This window comes from Trachypithecus francoisi, unplaced genomic scaffold (genome assembly GCF_009764315.1).
Source record: "Trachypithecus francoisi isolate TF-2019V2 unplaced genomic scaffold, Tfra_2.0 Lachesis_group3, whole genome shotgun sequence".
NCBI lineage: Eukaryota > Metazoa > Chordata > Mammalia > Primates > Cercopithecidae > Trachypithecus > Trachypithecus francoisi.
Window position 1 is genome coordinate 157,723,563 of NW_022681468.1, and position 20,117 is coordinate 157,743,679.

At 43.5% G+C, this 20,117-nt stretch overlaps 1 protein-coding gene and 1 pseudogene across 5 annotated transcripts in view; both read right to left on the bottom strand.

Annotated features, from left to right (window-relative positions):
* The window catches only part of LOC117070937 (neuroendocrine protein 7B2), a 56,881-nt gene that overhangs the window by 12,767 nt on the left and 23,997 nt on the right, over positions 1–20,117 (bottom strand). For all 4 annotated transcript variants that reach the window (XM_033190700.1, XM_033190699.1, XM_033190702.1 and 1 more), the window contains exon 3: positions 4,198–4,347. In XM_033190700.1, the coding sequence (XP_033046591.1) occupies positions 4,198–4,347 (150 nt within the window). The remainder of the gene's footprint in view (positions 1–4,197; positions 4,348–20,117) is intronic.
* LOC117070939 lies at positions 617–2,755 on the bottom strand (annotated as a pseudogene). The gene has a single exon (XR_004432103.1). The product of XR_004432103.1 is annotated as a 60S ribosomal protein L38-like (transcript).

A 20,117-nucleotide genomic window follows, 5' to 3' on the forward strand; every position in this document is an offset into this window, starting at 1 on the left:
CACAGCCTCACCCACCTCTGGCAGGACTTCACACGGGTGAAAAATAAACTTCTATTGCATGGAGTCATAAAATTTTTTTATCTGTTACAACAGCAAGTGTTCCCTTAAGTAACATACTTCTATTGCACATGACCCACTCTGTTTTGTCTTGAGCAAGTGGTTTAGAAACTACTTTGGCTTCCTGGAGAAAGTACATTACACAGCAACAACAACCTCCACACAGCACTTCATCACTTGCTGTTGTGTTTTATTGTGATAACTTAAGCTTTGCAGTCAGACAAGAACAGAGCTCATGGATCAAATCCCAGCTCCTAAGATACAGATAGGCTTAGTTCCTTTGGAAAGTTAACTTGGTCTCTCCAAGTTCATTCATGTATTTGTGAGATGCAAATAATCAAATACTTACTTACAGGATTGCTGTGAGGAATAGAGATGATTATATTTAGAGCACCCGGCACATAACAGGTTTGCAATATGCTTTAGTTCCCTTCCCATCATCTCCCATTAACTGACAGTTTATACTACGACTGCCCTTTGAAATCAAGCAAGTTTTCCATTCAAACCAAAGAAAGAAGGCTATGTCTCTCAGATGCTGCTGTTTTTTTGGGGTGGGGGGTTTAGTATTTTAATACAGTTCAAATCAGTGTGTCTGGCTCATTTCAGTTCCTTCACTGCCAAACCGGGGGGCAGGGACTGCCTCAGTTTCTCTGCTTTCTCTTTGTCAGTGATGACCAGGGTGTAAAGGTATCTGCTGCATTGAACTTTAAACTTCACCTTGTCCTTATTTTTCTTGATCTTGACAGATTTGGCATCCTTTTGTCAGGCTGTGAGCAGAAAGTCCTTGATTTCCTCGATTTTCTGAGGCATGGCGATGAGGCGCACTGGGAGCTGGCGCAGACCAGGACCTGAGGTTCCCAGATTTCACCTGGCCGTAGATTGCCCCAGATTACCCTCCAGATGCTGCTTTTATGTAAATTCTATCATTATTAGGCGTGATGCTCTAAAAATGAGTCATTTTCCCCATGTCTAATATATTTTAGACAACAGCAATAAAAAGGGGGACAGAGGAGGGATTGTGAATTTTTTGCAGGGTTAGGAGGAGGAAGGAGGGTCTCATTTTAAAGACATAATGAGACATCAAAGGCAGTGCTGAAAGGGGGCTATTTACAATTAGCCAGGATGTCTAGCTCTTGACACTGCTCTTAAGCTGCTCTTAGCAGCTTTCAGCACACAGTCTCTCAGCTCTTAGCAGCATGCAGCTAGTGTGGAAGCCATCAGCATTCTGAACAAACCCCTATCGCGGCTCTCCACTTTTCCGTGAGCTATTTACCTAACTTATACACTATATAGCAATTAACATGTAGGAAAATATACCAATTCAAGACAGTTCAGGCAATCTGCATACGGCACCTTCATAAGCTTTCATAATGGTTTCTGGTGTACCTCTGAGTGAGCCCTGACTGAGATGCAGATAAAGCCTGCTCTGGGAACCGAAGGTGTCTCCGGGCCTGAAAATGTGCCTTAAATTCACTTCCTATCTCTGAAGCTGAGATGGACTCTTTGAGCTCTGCTGCTCTATCTGGGGTGAGTGGGCCATGATTCAGAGGGGAGCATGGCATGAAAGGAGAAGTCAAGGTTTTATTCTTGGATTGTTCAACTGTGCTCTGCTGTGTCATGATTCAAGCAATTCCTCACAAATAATGCCTAAATTTAGCAAGCGATTTCATTCTTGGAATGCAGATTGTGCAGAATGAAGAGTGAGGGAATATGTTAGTTTCATGGAAGGATAGCAAAGGAAATGGCAGACAACCTGTGACAAGAAAGTGTCTGGATTTGGATTTTGTCCAATTCTACTGGGCCAGCTTGCTCTCCTCCCAGAGCTCCTAAGTGCACAGACTTGAGCTTGATTCCATAGGTCTGTACGGTTTTGTGTTTTTATTGTTTTTGTTTTCAGACAAGCTAGAACTACATTGTATGCTCTTTGAAGGCACTGTCTATGTCTTCCCTCCATAGGTAAAGAGATTAAGGCTCAAGAAAGTGAAAGTGGCATATACTACAGTCAACACTAGAGCTCAGATCTCTTGGTTCAAACTCTGGACCTCTTTCCATTCTCCTATAATATTCTCCAACTTCAGTGTGCACTAGAACCATGAGGAGGACTGGTAACATACAACAAATTCCTATGTCCTACCCCCAGAATTTTCTGATTCAATAGGTTGAATCAGAGGAGGGACTGAGAAGTTGCATTTTTAGCAAGTTTGCAGGTGCTGCTGCTGCTGGTTGTGGTCCTGGGATTTAAGAACCACTGCACTATACCACATCCAGTGGATTTCACAATGGAGACTGTCGCTTTCTAAACTCTGATCTAGTCTTTCTTCCTATCCATCCAAAACCCTACAAGCAAGTAAAAGGTGGCTGAAATGATTAGAGCCGGGCAGTGATTCAGGTTTTCCTGCCTTCCTGGCCCAGCAGCCACACACTGGCTTGGTCACATCCAACTACTTTGGTTGTTCTGCCTCAAGATGCAAGCTTTGTGCCCCATGGAAAACAGAGGCCTCACCTGAAACGAAAGGAGGAGCATCTTTTTTTTAAGACAGTCTCTTTAAGAGACAGCCTGCTTGTGTTTAAGAAAAGGTGAGGTCAGACCAGTTATGGGCATCATAAGAAAACAAAGTCTGGGTGTGGTAGCTCACACCCATAATCCCAGGACCTTGGAGGGCCAAGGTGGGAGGATCGTCTGAGCTCTGGAGTTTGAGCTTAGCCTGGGCAACATGAGACCCCACCTTTACAAAAAATTTAAAAATTAGCTGGGCATGGTGGTGCACACCGGTTGTCCCAGCTACTCGGGAGAATGAGGCAGAGAATTACTATAATTGTGCCACTGCACCCCCACCTGGGCAACAAAGTAAGACCCTATCCCCCCCAAAAAAAAAAAAAAAAAAAAAGAAGAAGAAAAAGAAAAAGAGTTGAGTAGTTAATGTTATCACAATTTTCAGAGCAAGGCAGTATGTCCTGGTGGTTGAGGTACACAGTCCTTAATCAGGTAGACTTGGGTTTGAGTCTTGGTTCAGCTACTTGTTACCTGGATAACCTTACGCAAGTTACTCTCTAAGCTTCTGTTTTCCTAATATAAAGTAGAAATAATATTAGATTGGTGCAAAAGTAATTGCAGTTTTTCCCATTGAAAGCAATGGCAGAAACTGCAATTATTTTTGCACCAACCTGATAAATCCCAACTATTATTATTATTAGGCTTGCAGGAGAAGAATACTCTGGTGCTAGAAGCTAACACAAGCCCAAGGTAAGAGGTGCATTATTTACTAGGGGCAGCAAAGCTAATTATAATCAGGATGACATTTAAAGAGTCCTTACTCTGTGCTAGGTGCTGTGCTAAAATGCTTTACATGGATAATTTTATTTAATTGCCACAATGACCTCCATTTTGCAAATAAGGAAATTGAGGTAGAAAGTGATTAATTAACTTAAGGTCACACAGGTTGACCTGGAGTTTGAACTTAGGTAGTCAGAGTCTAGAGCCACTACTCTTAACCACCAAGGTCAGCTGCTCAAAGCACGATGTAAGTGAAGCCCACTCACCATTCTCTTTGGCATTAGCAGGTAGGAAAGTGGGTGGGATGCGTGAACAACATGGAGAATTTCAACCTTCTTCCTTAACCAACTTCTTCCTGAACCTTTTCTGTCTCATGCCACCTCCTGGCCCCCAAATAAACAGGATTTTAGGATAGATGCTAACTCAGTGTTGACACATGACACTGTTAGAATGTTGACTGTCATGAGGAGGGAGGAAAACAAACAGGCATGGATAATCCACAAAATAACTAGTTCCAAAGACATTAAAAATCAGCAGCAGTTGTATCATGGAAAAGGAAAAAAAAATGTTCCCCCTTTTCATTAAAAGAGTAGCAAGTGCAGAAAAGTACATCAATTCCCAAAGAAGGAGAGACACAGAAAGAAAGTAAAGCCTTAGCAGGGGAAGATCCTATGTGGGTGTGTCTGAACACAGAGCTCACACAAAAATTCTAGAATAAATTTCCCCTTCCCATCTATTTACAAATATGCATGGGCTCATCAGAATGGAAATAACAATTTCTGGGAATATTTGTAGCTGATGTTAGAATTTCTCATTTCCTTCCAAAGCCCCAACTTTCCATGGAAACCCAAGGGCATGTCCGTTACCTGTTTTTCCAACAGGACAGGGATTTGGAGGGTCTGGGTACCCCTGATCCTCACTGAAGTCCTTGGGAATGTTGTCTCCAGTCAACTCTGCCACGATGTTGGGGATGTTGCCAAAAGGACCCAAATGCTGGAGTCCTTCATGAGCTCCACCTGCAAGGGAATCAGAAGTAGTTCATTGCAGTGCAATTAAATTAATTTCAACTAATATTTCTTCAAGCATATCAAACAGGAGAAGCCCTGTGCCTTCTGCTGCGGGGAGAGAAAAATAAATGAAATGGTTCTTATCCTCTAGGGGTTTAGAAATTTAGTTGCAGAAACAGACGCATACTGTACACATATGATTTCCATACAAGGCAAATTGTATACTGTCCTGTAAAATAAATGCGAATACAGCATCACAAGAGCATGGGAGAGGGGCCAGGCATGGTGGCTCACGCCTGTAACTGCAGCACTTTGGGAAGCCAAGGCAGGCGAATCACCTGAGGTCGGGAGTGCACAACCAGCCTGGCCAACATAATGAAAGCCCGTCTCTACTAAAAAAAAAAAAATTACAAAACTAGCAGGGCATGGTGGCAGGTGCCTGTAATCCCAGCTAAACAAGAGGCTGAGGCAGGAGAATCACTTGAACCCGAGAAGTGGAAGTTGCAGTGAGCCAAGATCATGCCACTGCACTCCAGCCTGAGCGACAGAGCAAAACTCTGTTTCAAAAAAAAAAAAAAGAGAGAGAGCATGGGAAAGGGAGAGTTCCATTTGGCTGATGGGATGGGAGGGCTTCTTGGAAAAGCTGGAAATTGAGTGGCACCAACACAGGTAGGGCTCTGGAAGCTGGGCATGGAGCTTGGGCAGGACTTGGGGCAAGAAAGGAAGGCAATTGCCATCCAGATATACAGGCTGAAAGCACATTATGAAAAAAGATAAAGTCACTGTTATCCTGCTATTTTAGCTCAGCCACTTAAAATTTAGTGTACTTACTCCAATTGTTGCTATGTATCTCTTTATACAAAGGATATATTCATTTTTATTTAATATTAAAGCACAAGCATCTTTCCATTTGGCTGCATGGTCTCTATTCCTGTAATTATAAACGGCTATGTGGTTTTTAGTCCAATGGCTGTACTACAGCATATTAACCACTCCCCTATTGCGAGACAATTAGTGCTTCCCAATTCATTTTAGACATTTAATGTTTTCCATATTTTGGATTAATTTTCCTCAGGATAGATTCCCAGAAGTCAAATTACTGGGTCAAAGGCTATAAAACATTTTAACGACTTTTGATATTGTATTGTCAAACTGTTTTCCAAAAAGGAGGTACCAATTTACAAGCCATCACCAGCAAAATATGAAATACAACTTTTGCAACATTCTCACCAGCATTGGGTTTTATGAAAATCAATTTTTATATTTTCTTTGCTAATTCAAATTTTTTAAAATTACCGTTTTATTTTGAATGTCTTTGATTACCAGCTTGGTCAAATATCTTCCCATATGTTTACTCATTTTAATTTCTTTTATGTGAGCTGTTTGTTTATGCTCTTGGAATTTCAATGTTTTTCTTATCAATTTGTATGAACATTTTACATAATCAGATACAAGGCCTCTGGCTGTCGCCTTTTCTGCAAATATTTTCCCATGTTGTCTGACTCTGAATTCTGGTTACTATTATAGTATTTTGCTAACATACGTTTTTAATATTTATGTAGTCAGATTTCTCATTTTTTTTTTTTTTTTTTTTTTTGAGGCGGAGTCTCGCTCTGTCGCCCGGACTGGAGTGCAGTGGCCAGATCTCAGCTCACTGCAAGCTCCGCCTCCTGGGTTTCCGCCATTCTCCTGCCTCAGCCTCCCAAGTAGCTGGGACTACAGGCGCCCGCCACCTCGCCCGGCTAGTTTTTGTATTTTTAGTAGAGACGGGGTTTCACCATATTAGCCAGGATGGTCTCGATCTCCTGACCTCGTGATCCGCCCGTCTCGGCCTCCCAAAGTGCTGGGATTACAGGCTTGAGCCACCGCGCCCGGCCCAGATTTCTCATTTTTATTCTCCTTTTTGATTTCTTCTTATCCTTCTAAATGTACAAAATCATTGCCCCTTCAGAAGTACTACTGACATTTGGATAATTCTTTCAATTTTTCCATTTGTGAGTGAACTCTTTAATCCATGTTATTTATTTTAGTGTATGTAAAATAGTTAACCAATTATCCCACCAGCATTTGCTAAATAATTCTGTCCTTTCCTACTTGTTTCATGTCTTTAACAAATACTTAAGTGTCTCATACATACTCAAACCTACTCTGAGAACCAAAACACAGCAGTGAGTTAAGAACAACTTATACTCCATAACTTGTTTTACCAAGTTACCAAGTTAACATATGAACGCATGTGAATTTCTGGACTTTCTTTTCTTGTAGCCTTAACAATCTATAAGGCTCATGAAGCTTCCTTGTCCAGCACCACAGCAGATCATTTCTTGGCAGGATTTCATACTTACCGACTCCATGGGGACACAGGAGCCTCACACTCCGTTCCCTTAATGCACAGTCATGGTGTACGCAGACCTGTACAGGAGAGGCTGGTTTACAATCAAAAGGTGTCTTGGTGGGCATGAAATTTGAGCAAAATCAGGCAAAAATAACACCATGCTTCCATCTTCTCCCGAAGGAGGATCCTGCCACAGGCTGAGATTAGTTGAGTCTGGTTGAATGAGGCTCCCTTGTCCCTGGATGAACACGAACGAGCACTTGCCTTTGTTGTTTTGGCTGAACCAGCTCTTCCTTGGATTCACACTTCTTTTTCCCCCCTTGGAAATGTGAATATATTCAGTAGAATCAGGACTAGATCTCAGTGCCCTGGGGATCATATTGTCTCCTTGAAGTGACATTGCATCACTCTGTCTTTGTGTGCTGCGTTGATTCAAGTTTAACCTTAAAAGGACAATCTTACCTCTGCTGATTCCTCTAGCCCCCAAAGTCAGGCAAAATCAAGTGGTTGTTTGTTGTTTTGTTTACATTTATATTATATTTCATTGCCTTGTGACGAGAATGATGAGAAGTATCTAGCCCAGATCTAGGTCACTGTTTTGTAATGACAGAAACTGTAAAATTTCTGCACTTTAAAAAAAAAAAAAAGGTGGTCGGGTGCGGTGGCTCACGCCTGTAATCCCAGCACTTTGGGAGGCTGAGGCGGGCAGATAACAAGGTCAGGAGTTTGAGACCAGCCTGGCCAATATGGTGAAACCCCGTCTCTAGTTAAAAAAAAATACAAAAATTAGCCAGGAGTGGCGGCGGACACCCGTAGTCCCAGTTACTTGGGAGGCTGAGGCAGGAGAATCACTTGAACCTGGGAGGCGGAGGTTGTAGTGAGCTGAGATCGGGCCACTGCACTCCAGCCTGGGAGACAGAGCAAGACTCTGTCTCAAAAAAAAAAAAAAAAAGAATTTCTTTTGTAAACTACCGTATTATTTTTGGAAATTTTCCATGTGAATATGTAATATAAGATACATAATTATATAACCCATAAACATCTAAATATAGCCAATTTATCAACATTTTAATTATATTCTTTTTATATCCATATTCACATTTTATCTCGTCTATCATAATCTGATGATTATACGTTAAACTCTACTACTAACAACAAGTGACTGTCATTCTCTTATTTCTTACTGTTTTTATCATTTTGATGCTATACTAGTTAGCATATCCAAGGGTATAAATGTGTCACTTTAATTGTGTTGGTAATTGGCTGCTAAATATAAACTGATAAATCATATGTTGATTTATAGTTCTATTAGTTTGCCACTCTCACTCTATTTGTGTTTAATTGGTAAATCTTTGATTATCCTTTTATTTTTAACCTTTCTGTATCTTTCTGATGATTCATCCAGTTCACCAGTGATAGCTACCTTCAGAGCTAGTGCAGGGATGCATATTATTCCACATTAACCCAATAGCTGCAAAGGTTAGACATATCAGTACACTTGGTATTGATAGACTTGAAGCTTTATATAATGTTGGCACTACAGCCACCACTGTGCTTGCTAGAGGGCAGGCTGTCTGGTGTGTCAATACATGTCTCAACTTTTGAAAGCACTCTAGCATTAAGTGCCAGGAATTATCCAACTTGGCTCAAGGAGGAATGCGTGTCTTAATGCTCCATTAGTAATTAATGAAGGAAGCAGTTTCCCTTATGGAAGGCCTGCCAAGGCTCTGTTTACCTCTGTGCACCAGTGCCATTAAAATGAATGCAGCACTTGTTAGGAAGCAACAGATGTTTAGCACGAGGCGGATAGATTAGAACACAGACTCTTTTTAAACTGCATTCAATGATGTCAAATCAAGAAACACTCACTGAGGCAGGAACTGAGGGAGATAGGCAGAAGTAAAAAATGCTGTCCTTTGCGCTCCAGGAGCTAGAATGTTATAGACAAGTAAACAGGTATAAAAAATAAAATAATTGTAACATTATACAGTTGCAAATACAGCCAAATGCCAGTTATCTGGTTCACCAGAATATTTAGGCTCTGTTGATCTATCGTACCTGAAGCCAAGTCAAACAAAATAATACGATGCTATGGATGCCATTTGGTCTATTCATCCCAGCCTCCTTCACTGTCTTACTGCACTAACAACCAACAACAAATAACTCACTCGATCTAAAAATATGTATTGAGCACGTAATATATAATTAAAACCTGGACTAGGTACTAGAGGGTCAGTGATGAACCAGATAAATGTAGGCTCTGCTCTCATGGTTCACAGAGAAACAAAAAGAAACAAACGTAATACAGCCAGTTGTAATGCACGGATAATGTAACCGGGGTACGGCAGTGTGTCACAGTTGTGTAGCGGAGAAGTATCTAGCCCAGCTCTAGGTCATGGAAGACTTCCTGTAGCAACATACTGTGTAGCAATAATTATGTTAGGTGCTATAGAAGATATACATGTGAAAGACATAGTTCCTGTTCTCTAGTTCGTTCTTCATTCTAGTTGGTTGCTCATGACTAACACAATAAGCCAGTAGTACAGAATAAGATATATGCCCAACGTAATGTATTGTGGTATAGACAATAGATGGTGGTATAGAGACCAGACCACTGTACAAAGCTAGGTTGGAGAGAAATTAAATTCTGCTGTAAGAGTGTTGCTGACACTCAGGAGGGAAATGACAAGGATTGGAATTAGGGTGGCTGCAACATGAGTTAAATACGATTTCTAGCAGTGCACAGGAGAGAGATGAGTCAAAAGCTTGTGAGATTTCAAAATCTGCTGATTCGAGAAAAGAATACCATTCATAAAGACAGGATCTTTCACTGACAGCTTTGAAATTATTTCAGGCAATTAATTAATCCCGTCCTGTGATGATGCTTTATTTCTGTTTCCACCACAGCCATGGTACTCTACAAATGTCTCTAGAATAAATGGAAAATGTTTAATTCTTGCCAAATGAGTTTTAAGTCCAGTTGCGTTTATATAAACTTTGCTTTATATAATAAAATTGGTACCATGCAGCTGTTTATTTCCAAGCTCTAGATATCAAATCATTGGTAGACTTTCTTTGTATTGCCATGGTAATAAAGTTGCACTCAGATGTAATTATCAAAGGAGGGAGAAAGAAGGAGAGTTGGTCTTATTTGAGTCAGAGCCCTTAAATCTCTTTCTTGGCCTGTGCTGGAACCCTCCATAAAAATCTGCCAATCTTTTGCCCGCATCCTGCTCTTCTCTGCATTCTCACCCTCTGCTATGTGCCTCCAATTCTCCCTCCTGTAGGTATCCCTTTGAGGCTGGCAATTCAGCTGGCAAGTTGACCTGGTTGGTTTCAGTCTCTCCCTGGCCTTGGAGATCTGATCAACCACAGCTCCAGGCTTTGCCACTCATGGTCTCGTTTGGTGTCGACAGAGCCCCCAACAGCACTCCCAGGGACCACCAGCTGGAGTCTAACAACTCCAATGATTGCTTGTCCAGAACAGGGCACTAACATTTCCGGTTACTTAAAAACTCCCTTGGGTTTCAAATCCATTTTCCTGTCTCCATGATTTTGAAGATCAGTTGTTAGTACCCAGTAAACGGAAATATGTAAATTAAATACCTTCTGATCCCCAAAGTTTTACCTGGCTCTAAACAGTCATGGCCTTTTTGTTGCACTGGTAGAGTTTTTTTCATTGTTTAATGTTAGAGTAAATCTCTGTTATCACATCTTATCTTGGTATCATTTGACTCTCCAAAATGTTGTGCATAAAAAACAAAATCTGGCTGGGTGCAGTGGCTCGAGCCTGTAATCCCAGCACTTTGGGAGGCCAAGACGGGTGGATCACGAGGTCAGGAGATCAGACCATCTTGGCTAATCCGGTGAAACCCCGTCTCTACTAACAAATACAAAAAACTAGCCAGGTGAGGTGGCGGCGCCTGTAGTCTCAGCTACTGGGGAGGCTGAGGCAGGAGAATGGTGTAAACCCGGCAGGCGGAGCTTGCAGTGAGCTGAGATCCGGCCACTGCACTCCAGCCTGGGCGATAGAGCGAGACTCCGTCTCAAAAAAAAAAAAAGAAAACAAAAACAAAAACAAAAAATCTGAGTTAACTGAGGTTTCCCATTATAGGGAATATCTTATCTCTTTAGAGAGAACGCGCTGTTTCATGTAGTGTTCAGATCACTGAAGCATCGGTTTAAGATCAAGATTTATTTAACAATTTTAAAGGAAAATTTTCCACTGCAAATATTAGGTAAATAAACAGCAGGGGAATATGACTTTTCTGTTCTTGATAATTTGGGACTATTACTGGGAATATCAATGACTATACAGTACTGTAACTGTATTCTCAGAGGATTAAAGGGCATTTGGGTATAATACTATATTAAATGGGTCGGGCGCGGTGGCTCACGCCTATAATCCCAACACTTTGGGAAGTGGAGGCGGGTGGATCACGAGGTTAAGAGTTCAAGATCAGCCTGGCCAAGATGGTGAAACCCCATGTCTACTAAAAATACAATTACAGGCAGGTGCCTGTAGTCCCAACTACTCAGGAGGCTGAGGCAGGAGAATCACTTGAACTCGGGGGACGGAGGTTGCAGTGAGCCGAGATCACGCCACTGCACTCCAGCCTGGGCGGCAAAGTGAGACAGTGTCAAAAAAACAAAAACAAAAACAACACTATATTAAATGGTCCCAGATGCAATCGTTTTTAATGTTGTCACCTCACTCCAAGTTATTAATTGTAGTCATCCCAAATCCTTTCCATAATGAAACACAATAAATTGAGAGTGCACCTAGGCCCTGCAAATCTCTTCTAATTTTACCCTCCCCCCACAAACACACACGCACGCGCGCGCACACACACGCACGCACACATGCACTACACATGCCCACACCACACAACGCACACGCACGCACACAAGCACATACGCGCATGCACGCACACGCACGCACACACACGCACTCACACACCACACACGCACGCACATGCACTCACGCCAGCACATATGCGCACGCACACGCACATACGCACACGCACACGGGGATCTTATCCCGATGTGGATTCTGATCCAAGGTGAAGGGGTGGGGCCTGAGGTTCTGCATTCCTCACGAGCTCCCAGGTAGTGCAGACACTGCTGGTCCATGAGCCACATTTTCAGTAACAAGGGGCTAGAAAATGAAAGAGCCAGGCCTATTCGAATTATATTTAAAATGAGAGAAAATTAGCTCCGAGAGTGTGCCTAGGCGATCTTGCTTTATGGAATTTGTGACATCGGTGTGGCTGCTAAGAACCTTCTTAAAAGTCTGTGGTTTCAGATAAAGGAGCTGTCACTGCAGTTGTAGTCCTTTTACTTAAGGTTTTACTCTACAGAGGCACTTGCTCACACTTTGCAAGGAAAGGATCCTGCTGCCCCATTTCTTACGCTAATTCTATGAGAATCCGAGGTAAACACCTCTCCTGAAAGTGAGTTCTCATGGTATCAGTGATGTCTTTTGCAGAGCCTGATGATGTCCCACCACGATGCAAGGGCTCTCCTGGCTGGGGCTAGTGGGGACAGTTTTGATGGACGTTAAGGTTGGTCAGAAATGAAGAACATAGATGGGACCTGCGCTACTTGGTCACTCTTTTTTTTTCTTCCCCCATAATGTTATGGTTTCAGCAGTTCAAAGTGCTTTCATCCTTATTAAAAATACCCTAGTGAGGTCAGTAGACAAGAATCACTATTCCTAATTCTAAGTGAGAAAGTGAGTCCTGGGGAAAGGTTTCTTGCCTAAAGCCACTCAGCAAGTTGGTGCTATTCTGGATTCCAGCCCTGCGTCCACTCTACAGTGGCACTGGGAGAGCCCCGACTAGGCCTTCTGCGTCCATTCGTCCCCTTTCCAGTGCATTTCCATCTTCCAAAGATGAGCTGGAGCTCCACAGCCACCGTTAGTAGAATGACCTGTGGGGGTAACTGGCGTCTCTCATAGTTTCCAGGTCACTCAGGGGATCTTCGGCATCCGTGACCCCTGCAGAGCCAGGCACGGGCCAAATGGCTCTGAAATGGGACGCCACCTGTCAGCCTCGCCACCAAGGTTCCTTCGCACCTGAGTGCCCATCTCACGCTGGAGGTTTGGAACATCCAGACAACCCCTGCCCTCCAGACTCTGCCACACAACTTGGGAACACCCTGACAAGCCCGCAGTCAGCGTCGTCCCATTCCAACCCCTCACCCTGCCTGCAGCCCTGGGGACTCAGGCAACAGGGCACTGGCGCTGGGCAATAAAGGAGAATTTTGGTGGGGCAGCCTGGTGCCAGGGAGCCAGTCGCCCACCTCGTAAAAAGGGAGTTCCATGAGGAGCGTCTGGCAGGGAGTGGGCACACTGCCCTGAATACCAGCCATTCAGCTGAAGGGAACGGGTCCAGCAGTTTTCACTTATGTTACCACAAACAGCAGATGCTAAAAATACACTGCGGTCTCGATACATCGTTCAGAAAGCGACCGACCAGTTTTCCTTTTGTCAGCGGTCTGGGAGCCTGAAGCAGTGGGATGGGGCACTCCAGACACCGCCTGGCTTCCTTTGGTTTCCGCCACTCAGACTGGGACAGAGCTGAAGGTTGGAGCGCAGCAGCGCCCAAGACCAGGAGAGAAGGCGGAGGGCGGCAAGCCTCCCCAGGCTAAGGGAAGGCAAAGTGGAGTGGGGCGAGGAAGGGGCGGGGTGGCTCCTTCTGGAGGCCACAGAACAGCCTGGACTCCCTGAGGCGACACCGGCCGCAGGCACCAGGCACTGGAGGCTAAGAGAAGTCACAGACCCAGAAATCTCCTTCCTAAGGTCCAACTTGCCCCAAAAGTTTTGTTTTGTTTTTTCACAACTTGAAGTAAACACACAATTTCACAAAAAAGCACAATCACTTGTCCACAACCAGAGGGCTCATCAGTCAGCTTCTGTACAATCTGCGCTTGGGTTTCCCCCTCTCAGTAAGCACCCAGGCAGTTCCACCACACGTTGTGTCTCCACCGGAAAGAAGATAGCGGCAAGGAGAAAGGGCAGGAGAGGGACCAACAGATTGGCCCCTACGATGGGGAAAGGAGCCTGAAAGAAGTGGCCAACATGAGGGCGGAACTTCACATTTTAGATGTCTGACCCCCATGTTTCTGCTTCCTGCAACCCAAGTAATTGAGGTGAGATAAAAAGAAATGAAAAGAACAGAGTCATTTCCACACATCCTTTCTCAAAATCCACTCTATGTATTAAGACCTTTCGGCCTTGACTCCTGCTGAGAAACGAGGGTTCCAACATTCAAACCGATTTACGAAAAGCAACTATTTTCATTTCCAGAGGACCCGCAGAAACGAGAGCACTGTTTATACAAAGAGGCTTTTTTAGCTTCCTGTTGTCAGGGCCCTGAGTTCAAGTCCACATTCTGCCACACACTGTGGGATAACCTCCCATAACCTCCCAATCTCACTGGACCTCCATTTCTCCCCTTTTAACCTGGGGATAACATGCTTGTGGGAGGATCAAATCAGATACTGGATGTAAAATGCTTACCTCAGTACCTGGTATGGAATAAGCACTCTGTGAATGCTAGCTGCTTTTACTATCTGGTCAACATTTCCTAATCGCACAATTAACAGAGCTGAAATGAATGATCCTACATATTTTTCATTGTGGTGATCATGGTCCTGTGTTTGAGGTATTGAGCAACAGGGCTCAGAACATTTGAGCTTTTTACTAACATCAGTGCCTCCTTATCAATTCAAAACTAAATAAAGTCATGCTTTGCCTAACAAAAGTTACTTATCCGGGCAGCATAATCCCTTCTCTCAAGGAGCTTGCTCTCCAGTAATAGGGGACAAAATATGTCCACATAAACACATATCTGATGTTTGTGCTTGCTGGAAGAGACCAGCAGCACTAGCAGAGAAGAGAAATTTGTCTCCTGGAATAAGAAAATGAACACACGATAGTTTATACTTAGAAATGGGTATTATCACCTCAGCTCTCCTCCCTGGGAACAGAATTGAGTTTAAGCTGTTTAGAACGGCGAGGGTTTATGTTGCAATATCCACATTCTCTAAACTCACACAAGTGACCCCAAAGCACACAGCATTTGGTAATTGAGAAAAACAAAGGAATGATTCTATCTCTGCTGAACTGGCTTATTCATGGACTTGCCTCAGGGCAGACGGCTGGCCCAGGCAGTTTGCTAGAGTGATCCTTCTGCTCTGAATTGAGCCTGGTCCCTCACAGGGACTGCCCCACGTAGACGGCAAGGGCAGACACCCCGGCTGGCACTATCCTGTCCTTGTAGGAGAGATCTAAATTGGGTTGAGCCTGTTGGCAGATAAGCAAAGTGAAACCCATTCGGATATTTTGTCTTGAAAGGCATTTGTTTTCATTCCTTTCCTTTCTTCTTCTGCTTTTCGCCCTCATACTAGGATCTAAAAAACTCAGGCTCCTTGGGGACCAAAGGCAACATTATCATCATGTACTCAGGGGCACGCAAACAGTGAAGGCAGAGACGCAAATTCTGAACACACTGCATTTGTAGCTTTCACATCTACATGTGGTCCCAATTTAGGATCACAAGCAGAGTTGTTTATTTTAGAAAAGCTTTTTAGTTCACTTTTAAGGTATTTTGCTTAAGCATTGCTTGCTTTTCAAAAGGAGAAAATGTATTTTTTTTTTTTCTGAAGTGGTGTTTGTTTTGGCTGTTTACTTATTTGCAAAAGTTCAAATTTTATCCTATGAATTTAACTAATTTTTCTGTAGTCACCACAAACCCCACCCCCTCTAACACATACACACAAAACCCCAAAATAAAATAACCTGGAAATGCAGCCTTTTTAGGAGAGCTGTGAAGTTAGCAGGTTTCGAAAAAGCCATTTCAAATAGGTAATTTGCGGTAGTACTTTGAGCTCCTTCATGTAACTTTTATTTGCTGTCTGAAATGAAGTCTCAACTTGACAACTTGTATGAAGGCTAAGCATGTCTTTATACTAAGGCAAGGCTCATGCTTGTCCTTTAAAATCTTTATTTTATAATCTTTGCTGAAATTATATGGCTGAGCTGAGGGTCAGAGTGGAGCTTGAGTTGAGGACCAGTTATATTGAAAAAATAATGGGATACAGAACTGTGGTGGTGGTTGGGAGTAGGTGAGGATATGGACACAAAACTGTAAAGTAAAAATATGGACGTGGGCCCTCCAGCATCTGGTTCCATATACAGGCCTACCACCACCAATGATCTAATGCTCCCACTTCATCTTCCTTTCTGAAACTATAGTTACTTATGACATCATTTGTCCAGAACCTGAGCCCCACCTCTCTGTTCTCAATGACATAGCAGGTCCTATGTATCATCGTTTTGGGTAAGCTTCTCTACTAACATGATAATGAGTGCTAATTCACATGTGGTACTCTGCTCCTGTATGATATATTTGCAACTTAGAGGATTTCTGGGATTATTCTCTTAAAGTAGTGTCTTCACCAACAGGAATTCCAGACCCCCTGGTGTGCCAGCTCAAGGGATAAGCAGAGTATGTCAGGTTCCCAGGTGAGGAGAAGGGGCAATGACAATGACAATCCTGCAGGCAGAAATAAAGTCATTAGGGGCCAAAGCAGAGCCAGGTAAACGCACAGGGAGTTTGTAATTAGTGACCCAGTGTCCAAGGAGATAGCTTCCCACATGAAAGCAACAAGTAAAGGAGATCTGCAGGAGCTTAGGGAAGACGGAAGCAAAGAATGGCTGAGCCAACAGATGACATTAACACCAAGATACCGTGATAGTGGAGGTGACCCTCCGCCCCAGACCCAAAGCTCTCTGCTGTTTTCTGTTGAGGCTCACCTTCCAGTCAGCCTGGGCTTCACAGAGGAAGTAGGTCACTGGGGACTATGGTTGGGGGGATGTCAATAAGGGGAAGCAGGAACTGTGTTGGGCCTATTCTGGATGGGATGAAGGGGGAGTGGCAGGGTCTGGCAGCGCTGTGCCCATTCAGAGCCCCTTCCACCAACTGGCCAGGGGAGTGGCCCTAGCACAGTTGGGGGTACATGGCTTGCGAATGTAATTATTCTATCATGCCACTTCCCTCCATGTGTCTGTTGACTAAAACGAGGAGACTCCCTTTGGGTCTGACAAGGCCTTTTGGGCCACGACAAGGAACGTGATTCTCACTTGGCCTTACAAATTTGTACCTGCATGAATTACCATTCCCCTACTTCTTTTTCTCTATCCTAAACTGCTGTAAATCCATAAGTGTTCTTTATAAATGGCTAGAATAAATATTTGTTTTGGACAGTAATCTCGTAGAAATTATTTTCTGTTTCTGAGTTCCTGGCAGTTATTACTATTTGTCGGTGGCTGCTGTTGGCGGAGCGGGGGTTCATTCTAGCCTCGGGACGGCATGTGGTGTGTGTGTTGGGGAGGGGGACAGGGCTCAGACTAAATCCTCTACAACCCTTTGGTAATGCTTTCCTGGCCTGTGGTTTCCCATCTCATACAAATATTCCCAATTTCTCTCTTTTATATCCATGCAACCTCTGCCTGGCAATAGGTATTAAGAATAAAGTGGGCCCAGTGGCTCACGCCTGTAATCCCGTAAGTTTGGGAGGCCAAAGCAGGCGGCTCACTTGAGGTCAGGAGTTTGAGACCCGCCTGGCCAACATGGTGAAACCCCATCTGTAATAAAAATACAAAAAAATTATCCAGGCGTGCTGGTGTGTGCCTGTAGTCCCAGTTACTTGAAAGGCTGAGGCAGGAGAACCACTTGAACCCAGGAGGTGGAGGCTGCACTGAGCCGAGATCGCGCCACTCACTGCTCTCAAGCTGGGGCGACAGAGTGAGACTTTGTCTCAAAATAAATAAATAAATAATAAAACTACGACAAACCAAACAAAACAGTATTCACTGCTTATTATCAGCTTTGTGCCAGGAACCACACCTGGAGCCAGAAGCCAATGTTATGTTAGAAGAGAAAGACTCAAAGGCGGTCACAAAGCTGTGTGGACAGTGGTGAGCGATTCGTGCCTTACAGGCCAAAGGAGATGCCTCTGGCGATACGCTCAGACAGCTGCAGCACTACACACAGACACTGGAATACACCTCACAGAATTCTTTTCATCCTTAAAAATGGCAAGTCTCTTACCCACACATGGTAAAAGGGGTGAAGAAAGCACACATAACTCAAATTCATAAAAACACCAATCTTTTTTTTTTTTTTTTTTTTTGGTTGAGACGGAGTCTCGCTCTGTCACCCAAGCTGGAGTGCACTGGCCAGATCTCAGCTCACTGCAAGCTCCGCCTCCCGGGTTCATGCCATTCTCCTGCCTCAGCCTCCCGAGTAGCTGGGACTACAGGCGCCCACTACCTCGCCCAGCTAGTTTTTGTATTTTTCTTAGTAGAGACAGGGTTTCACCGTGTTAGCCAGGATGGTCTCGATCTCCTGACTTTGTGATCCGCCCGCCTCGGCCTCCCAAAGTGCTGGGATTACAGGCTTGAGCCACCGAAACTTATCTTTAAAAATGGCTTCAACCTTCCCATCCACCCACTCCAACCAAATTTTTAACTAGAACTACTGATGAAAAATAACGTTGGCCTGAGTCGGTTCCAGTCCCCTTTATATATTATTTTAAATTACTATATAGCAGTGCTGTTCTATAGAAACAGAATATGAACTACATTTGTAATTTTAAATTGTCTAGTCTTCTCACTTCAAAAAGTAAATATAGTGAAATTAAATTTAATAATTTTTATCCCAATCTATCCAAATTATCATTTCAACATGTAATTGATATAAACAATTGCCAACGAGACTTTTTATATTCTTTTTGGCATACTGTCTCCCAAATAGGGTGTGTAGTTTATACTTAGAGCACATCACAACTCGAGCCGGCCATATTTCAGGGGTTCAGTAGCCTCATGGGCCTGTGAATACCCAATCGGTCAGAGCAGGTGTATGGAGGAAGCTAGGCATGGCGATCAAAAGTGCAGCCTGCAATCCAGATGCTTGAGTTTGAATATTGGCTCCATCACATTAGCTATATGACCTCATCTGTAAAAAAAGAATATTTAGGTAATACCATCCTTATGCCGTTGGTATGAGGATAAAATAAAATAGTCCTTGTAAGGCTTTTTGCAAGAATTCTGGCAAATATTGTGCTTCAAAAATGCTAGCTAGTGTGGTCACTTTATAATGCATGAGCTCGATACTTAAAAAACATACGTGGTCCTGAACAAGTTATCTTACCTCTTTGAATATTAGTTTCCTTCTCTGTAAAACAGGGTGATGATAATACTTCACTGAGAAGATTAACTGCTACAAACCATAGCACTTAATACATGTTCGTTTCTTTCTCCTTGACTTTAGGTGCCAATGAACAGAGAAATAGCCAAAGGACTCGCTGAGTGGGACCAGAGGTAAATGGGCCTGGATAACTGGCAAACTGCATAGTCACGAGGTTAACTATGGCACAGGCAAGCATCCAGATGGTTCCAACCTACCTCAGCCAGTGTGAGAGTGCCCAGTAGATGTGTGTGTTTTGTAGTTCCTTTACTAGACGCTTTATAAGAGCAGGCATGTTCACTGTTTCACAGGCTAATAGAAACAAAGCATGTATGTGCATCTTTATTTTATTTTATTTTATTTTTTTTGAGTCAGAGTCTCGTTCTGTCGCCCAGGCTGGAGTGCAGTGGCTGGATCTCAGCTCACTGCAAGCTCCGCCTCCCGGGTTCACGCCATTCTCCTGCCTCAGCCTGCCGAGTGGCTGGCACTACAGGCGCCCGCCACCTCGCCCGGCTAGTTTTTTGTATTTTTTAATAGAGACGGGGTTTCACCGTGTTCGCCAGGATGGTCTCGATCTCCTGACCTCGTGATCCGCCCGTCTCGGCCTCCCAAAGTGCTGGGATTACAGGCTTGAGCCACCGCGCCCGGCCCGTATGTGCATCTTATGTAACATATCCCTACCTATGGACGCTGAATTCAGTAGGCAGCCATGTTCAGTATTTTAGAGCTATAGCCATCACTCAACTCCCTTGTGTGGATAAGAAGAAACATTCGGGGAAAAGAAGACCTATTTGTTTATTATAAGATTCAAAATCTCTAAGGGTAATGGCCTTTGTTGCTTTCCTACTCAGAAGTTTGTTTTTTCATATTTAATATCTCATACAGGATTCTGAAAAGGAAAACTTAAAAATTTTAATTAGAACCATACCCTATATATCCTTCTGCCCCTCTGTATGTCTATTTTTTCTTAGGATTGATTTGTTCAGAGTTTTGAAATTACCATGGAAGAGCTTTTGAGGATGTTTGAGATCCATGATTCAAAACAGGGAGGGACACATGAGTGGCAGGATTGGTTGCGACATCAGAAGCCACCAGCCATTCCTCAAATTGCCAGCTCTGGAGCCCTCCATCCTGCACTCAAGGGAGATACTGCAAACCCTGCCAAGGTGTTCATGCCCCTCACGCTTTAA